Source organism: Ostrinia furnacalis, unplaced genomic scaffold (genome assembly GCF_004193835.3).
Source record: "Ostrinia furnacalis isolate ACB-3 unplaced genomic scaffold, ASM419383v2 OfSCF5553, whole genome shotgun sequence".
NCBI classification, from domain to species: Eukaryota; Metazoa; Arthropoda; class Insecta; order Lepidoptera; family Crambidae; genus Ostrinia; species Ostrinia furnacalis.
In genome coordinates this window covers 110,032-119,873 of record NW_021135792.1, presented here as the reverse complement: position 1 = coordinate 119,873, position 9,842 = coordinate 110,032, and the positions used below count along the sequence as shown (strand labels likewise).

The 9,842-nt window shown below is 39.8% G+C and overlaps 1 protein-coding gene across 1 annotated transcript; it reads left to right on the top strand.

Annotated features, from left to right (window-relative positions):
* The first annotated feature begins 8,031 nt into the window (after positions 1–8,031).
* Positions 8,032–9,520, top strand: LOC114361313 (uncharacterized). Its single transcript, XM_028316307.1, has 2 exons — positions 8,032–9,242; positions 9,400–9,520. Exons 1-2 carry the CDS (start codon positions 8,337–8,339, stop codon positions 9,481–9,483), a joined length of 990 nt encoding a protein of 329 aa, XP_028172108.1. The 5' UTR covers positions 8,032–8,336; the 3' UTR covers positions 9,484–9,520.
* Positions 9,521–9,842: the final 322 nt, after the last annotated feature.

Here is a 9,842-nt window from a genome sequence, read left to right as displayed (position 1 = left end):
TATCTGCCGATAAAAGTAAGATTCTAGAGTAGATTTAGTGTTCACACGTTCAAAACTATGCAATCATACAAAACATTGTGAATCTCATAAACTCACCCCATCAATGTCCCCCACGAATTAAAAACCGACAAATCCAATAATTTGAATTGATGTTTGTTGTAAATATATTTATGAATAAAATATTGCTTTTCACCCTTCTATACGTTTCTATGGGAGTATTGGGTTACACTAAGGGAGGCTGAGCCAATTTCGGTCGCATTTTTTCATTATGGAGACGCCATTTTGACAGGTCAATGGTAAATAGAATTAAAGTCAGGAGACTTCAAAGTGGAATAGAGAAGAAGAGAAATCTTCCCATAGCTTCTTGTATAAAATAAATGCGAAATCTTACTAATATTACAAATGCGAAAGTAGGATGTATGATTGTTATTCTTTCACGCAAAATCTACTGAACGGATTTTGATGGAACTTTGTGGCCGTGGGCTAAAGCTAGTTGGAATAATTATAAAAAAACCTTAGTAAATAGGTATGTACTTAGGTATTTATACATTTACTACGAATCTGCCAAGCTCAAATAATGGGTTTACTTTAAAGAGGGTTCGAAAATATCCGACATTTATGATATTTATCAGATATGTATCTGATATATGTATATCATAAATATCCGATATTTTCGAACCCTGCTTTAAACCTATATTTCACTAGAATTTAAGTTATTTTCATATCAAAAATGACAAAAATAGACCAAGTAAAATAAAATAAAATAAAAAATAAGTCCATTTTATGTCACTAAAATTAATAAATTAATGAACTTATTAGTTCATTCTATTAAAATTTAGTCTCAATGATGCATAAATTTTGTTGAATTATGCACGTAGTATTCGCGATAGTGTTGTCTAGTGCTTACTTTATTCGAACTATCGATAGTTCTAATATTCGATTAAAATATTCAATTTCAAATCGATTGTTGTTGGCTGGCTTCCGTACTCGTGGCATTAAATGCCGCCGTGAATCGATACTAAAAATAATATTAGTTATCGATACTCATACCTACCAAAAGTATGTTTTTATCAATTTCTCAGCACTTGCCGATATGTTGTCCCGAAGTGGTGGTAGAGCAAACTATTCGAGATGTGCATACTTAGTGCCGTATATTATTAAGAATTTAAATAGGTCTAAGGCTCAAAGCTGAAAAACTGAATGATTTTCTTGCGCTGCTTTTTCTCAGCAATAAGTTGTCCCTAAGCAGTGGTAGAGTTAACACTGGGACGTGTTAAAGTCCTTTTTACAGAAAATAATGATCGTCTACTGCTGGAAAAAGGCCTCCCCCAAGGATTCCGATTCTGCACTACCCGCATCCAGGTACTTCCCACAACCTTCACCAGAAAATAATGTTTCTTTTATTATTTTACTTTTATCGATAATGTCCCTTTACAACACTACATTATTCTACGTTATAACTTCAAATATCGAGTGTTCGCAATACAAGTTACGCTTGCACCAGGCACGGACTGTCCCGGAGTTATTTGAATTTTATGGACACGACATAGCACGTAACGATGATGTAAGGCCGCGGCTGTATACGGCTGTGGCTTTCGTGGCTATAACGTCGGGCATACGTCACGTATTGCAGTATTTAGAACCAAAGCCGAATTTTGGGTCTCTCTAAAAGCCAAGCACACGATGCGTTGCAGCCATAGAGATATACATAGAGAGATGCCAACTAATACGCTGAGTTCGAAACTCAAAATATGCGCTCATTATCCACTGCGGTATAGAAAGAAAGAAAGAAGAAAGAAAAATGGTTTATTTGGTTCAAACAGACGTTTTACACAATTTAAATTACATACATAATTTATTGAACCAAAATGGCTCCTACTCANATACTTACATTAGTTTAAAGAAAGCTACTCAAACACCGGATATTTGCTCAGTGAAAATAAACTTCTTTAAATTACATTTGAAGACTGCAATTGATTATCAGTACTCAATGTTCGAATAATCTTTAGTACTACTCAAGCAATGTAAACTGTTTAAATTATGACGTCGCTGCTGTCATCATTGCTGTCACGAGCAATGTGTTCTGTTTTTGGGCATATTGCTGCGACACCGGCCCCGCCCCCTTGTCACATCTCCCTTTAGTTTCTGTGATCTGTGGTTGCAACGATGCGGCGAAATCTTTGCGGTGAGGCGCCGCAACGCATTGTGTGCTTTGGCTCTTAGAGAGATATAAAATTTACTCATTTAGCACCACGAGTGGTTCGAACCGCGGTCCGATTTGACCCATGATTTCTTGTGCCATTCACACCGCTCTAAGTAGGTAAATTGTGAAAGAACCCATTCAATAACAGTTTTTCGGGCGATTTGCACCACTGTCCGAAGTGACTCGTGGTGCGAAATGAGTTAAGAAAGACCTCAATGATTGTATGATGTCACAACACTAGTGTGAGAGAGACTTATAAGCCACAATAGTCGTTTAAAATGGCCCTAGGATAAATTTTTGCAAAGTTATTACATAAAAATATTTATACACCGCGATCTACGAATTCATATAACGCCATCTATCGGTAAACAAAACGTAGAATAACATTCACGTCGTAGAACAAATTATGAAGTCACTTCTTAAAATTCGAATTCTTAGCACAAGTGGTAATAGGCAAAAAGTAGTCTAGATAGACTTTAAGCGTATTAAAAACGTACAACTAGCCTACAGGCGTAACAAATAACAACACACAGATAGCAATCGTGTATTCCCATTTCCCATACATCTCTGAAGTGTTTTTTAGTATTCCGAAGGTATTTACTCTGCATTCAAGCCCTATTCGGGTCGGGCATGTAAACACAAGCGTTCTAATGAAGCTTATCCGTTTGATTCGCTGCATTGTTACTGTCAACATGCGCCTGAGTTGCGAGAGAGAGCGGTTTATTGAAGAAAATTGGGAATATCCAGATTCTCATATAAATGAATAAGCTATACAAAGCTTAGCACAACACAAAGCGTATAAAAATTTAAAAAGAAAAGTATTGAAATCGATATTAAAAGGTTGTTTGGAATGAGCTGAGGGTAACGTCACATAACACGCTCCACCGCGGCACCGTAGTAACTATTAACAAGCAGAGGCTTGTTTTTTCAATGTGTACAGTGTCGTCACACACAAGATTAAAAATATCTTATTTTTTAACACTTTTGACGTCATAATCCTCTTTGCCGTACGAAATTAATTGGAGAAGCGCGCTGTGAAAGGACATAAAAAGTATTTTAATAGACTAAGGTGTTATCTACCTTATGGCTTGTTCCTAAGGTAATCCAGTTATGCAGGATCCCGCAAAACTGAATTTAGTGTGAAAATGTAAACACTCAAATCCGTATTTACAAATTCTAACGGATCGGTTTTTGTGGGACACTGCAAACGGGATATTCGTGTGAATGTTAGTAATTAAAACACGTATACTATTAAACGGGAACCTGCAAAAAACAGGATGTTGAAGTGTGGGAACACACCCTATTCTGTACGACTCTCGAAAATCTCAATCTCAGCTTATGTCTTGGCCCATACACAACCGCAATGAAATCAATTAACAATTCTTTTGTACCCACAATTACCTAATGTAGGCAATACCCTTGCACTCGGCTGATTCATTCAGTTTATAAATAGCTTAGCACCACTTAATACGGATTCTCTGTAGTCTGTACACAAGAATGACCCCTTTTTCTGTAGCTTAAGTATCTTCTTCCATCGTAAGGATTCAAGCAAGAGAGAGACATCCATTGCTGGACAAAGAACCACTGTTGCTCCTCCTATGTTCTTGGCGGTCAAGCTGTCGATCCTGGCTACACAGGAGTTGCAGTGGTGGAAACGAGAGGTGGGAATAGTCCCGTGCTGGACAAAGTCCTCCCCAAGGATTTCCACAACAACCCCTGCCTGCATCCAGGCGCGTAACCAAGTATCTTCTTATATCGTGAGAACTGTTCGTTTGAAGCAAGAGACGTCCACTGCTGAAGGCTTCCCAAGGATTTCCACAATGACTGGTTCTTCGCTGCCCGCATCCAGGCTCTTCCCGCGACCTTCACCGCCAGTGGCGACAACGGGCCGGGAGACGTAGCCTGGACAGGCCTTCCACTAGGTGGACCGACGTTCTGGTGAGGACTGTTAGATTGAAGCAAAAGACGTCCACTGCTGAACAAAGGATTTTCTGCAATTTTTCTTGCAGTGGTGGTCAATTGAAACATATTGTTGCGAACTGCTTGAAGCAGTCACAACAGCTCCAGCAGTTCCTTGTATGGTGTAACTAGAATACTGTAATTTTCTATGCAGTCGCAGCTTGAAGCTCATAGCAGACTTATCAACTCGGAAAGGGATCAACACCGTATCGCCTCTCGCGAGCTGTCATCGCCTTTCGCGCGCTGTCAACCGCGAGGCGAGGCTTTTAAAACGGTGCGGATAAGTGTGCGTTGCAGCATGGAGTTTCATACAAAGAATACTGACCGCCACGAGTTGATACGGCTACGATCCCTTTCCGGGTTGATTAGTGTGCTACGTCTTTGAAGCTGTCAATACTAACTCCTGTATGTCTGTCTGTCCGCGTATGGCGGGCCTTAGAATTCAACCACACCAACGCGTGCAGATTGCCATCGGCGCGATCAAAGGCCAATGACAGGTCGAGCGACCCATGACAGTTCACGCGACCTGTCATTTATGATCGAGCCGGCGATGGCGAGGTGTGGTTGAAACATTACTGCTGCAAAAATTCCACAAAATAGATAGTCTCTTCTCCTACAGTTGTAAGTCTGAAAATTTACAGCGTCCTCAAGGCTTGGTCGCTGATACCAACTCCCCGAGGTGCCAGGTTCAGATAACTTCTGCCTGACCCATATGTATATAATCAAATTAACGGAGCTGGGAGGCCGAGCAACCCGGGGGACGGCGCGAGTTCCCGGCTGTGAGGTGGAAACACACGGGACGGGATTGCGGGCGGGCCAGCGGAGTTATTTTTCAACAAGTTTAATTATAAAAGAACGCTCAAAACCCGGTTCGATCTCAGTTACAGTCATCGTCCTGTGATTGGTCTATCACCCGTATTAACAAACATTACTATAACATAACCCCCCAAACGCCTTCATACAAACCCCTATGCTTGAAATGACGCACTTATGAATTCTACCGAGTAGAGTATAGGTTACACTGAAAGGATGCAACAAACAAAACCCAACTACTTGTGTGCCTTCTCGGTCTGTGAGCAAGCCGTATTTTATGAAAACTAAGATACTAGGTAAGTAGTAGTCTGTATTTAGAATTTTGATAGTTCAATGCTATACTAATACAACATATAAAAAGCAATCGACAGAAGACCTGCTAACAACGACTCAATGACCTGACAACTTCAAAAAGTTACTTTTAAAAACACCTTAAGAAAAGTGGGCATCATTTTCTAAGAACCCAGCTCAAAAAAGTCGCAGCGTTTTTTTCCGCAATTCTCACCCGTATGTTTTCAAGAAACTTAGCCAAAATCGCCAAGGCTCTGTTATCAAATTATACATGCAAATAACGCTTTGACGAGCGTAAGTGATACGTAGCCCCGCGAGCTTACAGCTTTAAGTTCTATCGTTTCGGCTTTTAGTTTTGGGCTTTTAGTAATAAGACTAACTGGAGGTGGTCCGTACTGGACTTTATTAATAAAGCCTAAATGGATAGTGACTCCCCAGATTACAAATCGGCCGATAGTTTGGCCCGCCCCGGCCTCGCACGGTTGCAATGGAATTTCCCGGCTTTTCTCTAGATGTAGTGATGAAGAATCGACCAACAAACCACATCGGCCAACAAAAAGTCTGTGGCCTAGTCTAACCCAGTGTTTGTGCTCTTACTGAAAGACAGTTTTGTGTGATGTCCCTTCACTAAAATTGCACTTATTACAAAGAAACGATATTAGATCGATTTTAGTATGAGTGTCGTCAAATATTCAACCTTATAGAGTGTACATAAAGCCCAAAACAAAGAGCATAACAAGTACGGTCGTCACACAAATGCAAGATACATAAATTGTATTCAGAATATGTCGATGCGAGCGATACGTGATCTTTGTAAGGATGGCGAGGTGTCGATAAAATATCGGTTGTCGATAAATCGTTTGTTGAGGTTGAGTTTGTTGAGTTGCAATCAACTATTAATTACATTGTCACATCGTAATTAGCGTATTGTCAAGTCAAACTGTCCTTAAACACACAGTCTGATTTCATCAAAATACGGCCAAAAGTTTTTGCGAGAAAGAGTACCTAAGTAATACACGCAATTTGAAATACATTCGACTTTATGATATATTTTATAAAACAAAAAAAAATACTAATGTGAGTAAAAACTATTATTGTTAATTATTGTAATTTTAACTTGAATAATCAATTTTGTTAGTGTTATCACAATGAATATAGTCTGGAACATGTTTCTTAACCTATTTCAAATGTGGCGTCGTGTCTAACAAACTCACTCCATCTTGCATGCCCTCTTCAATGTCAGAATGAAACGTATATCAATATTTTTTCACGTCTGGCAGTAGGTATGTCATGGTAAATATTTAATGGGACGAATGTAAATAGAATTTATTGTGTCCAATACACACAGTCTGATAAGAAACACTGTTCTTTTAAAGCTAGTATTTTGTAACGATGCGCAAAATTTCGCGAATGAAAAATCCGCCAGATGGCAATACGTAGACGCGAGGTCCAAATGCTGCATGATTGGTTATTTTTGACATGACATTGACAGATATGTCAAAATCCACCAATAAAGCAGCAGTCAGACCCCACATCCACGTCCCGCCATCTAGCGAATCTTTCATTCGCGAAAACCCTCATTCTAATTATTTAAACGAACATCCCGAATTTCAGCCCTTTAAAGTTGTAATTCAACGGACTTCAAAAAAGGAGGTTCTCAGTTTGACACATAGTTATGTTTCTGAGTTATTTAGAGTTTCTGAAATAAGTATTGGTAATTTCTTCAGGGTGAAATCATCTCTATACTAAGGCTGAGTTTTATCACCTTAATTCAAACCGTAACTAAAATTTAGCCAGTGTTTTTGTATGGACTTTGACAGACTTGGCGTTATAGCTAAAGGAAGATGGTGCAATAGATTTATAGCCTTGTTATATCGGTATAGGATTTAGGCCCAGAACAGACGGTGAAACGCAACTGCAACGAAACTGAGACTGCTAGTTACTTTTGAGTTGCATCTAAGTTTCTGGCATAGCGTCCCTTGAGAGACCACACATGACGCAACCAGTTTGAAACTTTCAGTTTCAGTTTCATTCATAAGAATCATCAGAAAATTGCAGTTTCGTTGCAGTTGCGATTCACCGTCTGTTCTGGGCCTTACAGATTGTCTGATACATAGTAAGTAACAAAACCAACAAAATTACAGGAATATTACAACTATTACCTGACAGCTTGGTAGGTTGTCAACTACGGTCGTAAGTCGCAAGATCGAGTCGTGAAAGAACTACGCGACTTATTTCATTACGCGCGCGTGATCTAGGCGATAGTGAGGGGCTATTGTCGATAAAAATTATATCGATAAAATTGTTTAACTAATTTTAAGTTTGCTCTTTTGTTATCAGAATTTTAATTAAAACAGACAATTTTAATTTTTATTGCTTAATTAATGTACAGTTTAAACTCAATTAAGTTGGTTTATCGAGTTAGTACATTACATAGTAATTTTACTGACTCATTAATTTAAAGTTTTTCATGCGTAGTTAAATATATTTTTATGATAAACACAAGCTTATCAGACTATAAATATTATATTTTTTAAAACATGCAAATAGGCTTTTATAACAATATTGAAATAACAAGCCAAATTAAAACAATAAATGTCAAATTAGATTGTCTGTGGACCACCTGAAGTGAAGCCGCGGGCAATAGCTAGTTTTAGATACACCCTTAATCCACCCATTTCTTTGTGTATTTATAAATTACTTCTAAGTATTTCTCTGGTAAATGTTATTCTAGTCTAGAAGAAAACCTTTAGTTACAACTGTTGGAAAGTTAGAAACTTTTTGGTTAAACGCAAGCATATTTGAATATTTGAATTTGGCACTCCGCTGTCAATGTAAGGTTTCCAGACTTCTGGATCAGTCACTCGATCTCATGTAGTCTCTGTGTGCTGTATGTTCTAAAATAAATCCGTGGTAATCTTCGTGGTCTTTTCCTTCTTACGCTCCAAACTCCAACATGGTAGCAGAGCGTGGTTGCAAGAAGTGAAAAGCACCCATATTTCCGCGAAATTGGTCATACATCGCGCACTTGGAATTATTACCGTACCGGAAGCGGCGAACGGTATTCAAGATGGCTTCGATGGGAATCGGTCAGAATTGCATTGAGAGACTAAAGGGGGCAGAAAATTACTCCACGTGGAAGTTCTCGATGCGAATGGTGCTAATCCATGAAGAGTTGTGGGACTGCGTAGAAGCGGTGGCCGACGAGGACAACAAGAAGAAGGATGATAAGGCCTTAGCGCGCATCGCGCTGTCCGTGGCGCCGACCGTAATTCCGCATATACGCACTGCCAAAAGTGCCCACGAAGCGTGGACAATACTGCAGAAAACGTATGAGGGACGTGGTCTGAGCAGGAGATTGGGCTTGCTGCGGAGTCTCTTCAATACGAAATTATCTGAGTGTAGCTCAATGGAAGTTTACCTGAACAAAATAAAAGAAATTTCACATCAACTAAGTGAAATTGAATCGCCGCTGGACGATGAACTCGTTGCGGTGATCATACTGAGTGGGCTCACAGATGATTACGACCCGCTCATCATGGCGATTGAGCACTCATCTTCCAAGCTAAGTACGGAAGTCATCTCGACTAAATTACTTCAGGAAACCCAAAGACGGGAAGAGAAAACTGAAGAAACGGCACTGATTACACAGAAGAACCCAAAGTGCTTCGGGTGTGGTGCCAGAGGACACATGCTGCGGAACTGTCCAAAAAGGAGTTCAACGTCCAAAGAACAGACCTCCGGGGACGAGCCAAAGAGTCAGAAACAGCAGAAGAAGCCATGGAAGAAGAACAAGGCTAATCTGTCGGCACTCTCCGTGAAGGTGAAAAGTGACGTGTGGTACATAGACTCTGGGGCCACAAACCACATGTGTAATAGTGAAAAAGTGATGGTGAAGTGCGATCGTAATAAGGTTTTTAAAGTGAGCATTGCAAACGGTGAAATGCTATCGACCGCGGGCTTAGGTGAAGTTCAGGTTCGTTTAAAAGACTGTGTAAGGACACTAAGTGAAACTTATTACGTACCTAACTTAAGTACTAATTTATTATCTGTCAGTGCTTTGACAAAAAAGGGTTATGTTGTCAAATTTGACAGAAATTCTTGTATTATTTACAATGGTGATGAAATTCTAGCTACTGGTACTCAAATCAACGGTGTTTATCAACTCGACACGGTGTCAGACAACGCCAGTACTGTGGAACAGGAGTGTACCATAGTGGCGTCGCCAGCAGTAGACACGACATCCCATGATTTGTGGCAATACGCTCTGAAGACGCGTCACACGATGCTCGCGCTCCTCTCGTTAAGCTCGTGTGTGCTAAATCCAAGGTAGCCCCGCTTCAAACTCAATCCGTGGCGAGACTTGAGCTCTGCGGCATTCTTCTGATGTCGAAGCTTGTTCGAAATATTATTAACGTAATACAGCCGCGACATAATATCAGTCAAATATTTTGTCTTTCCGACTCTATGGTCGCTCTTCATTGGGTTCACGGTTCACCGCATAAATTTAAAACTTTTATCGCTACTCGCGTAACAAAAATATTAAATTCGCTTCCCGCTCATCATTTTTATCATG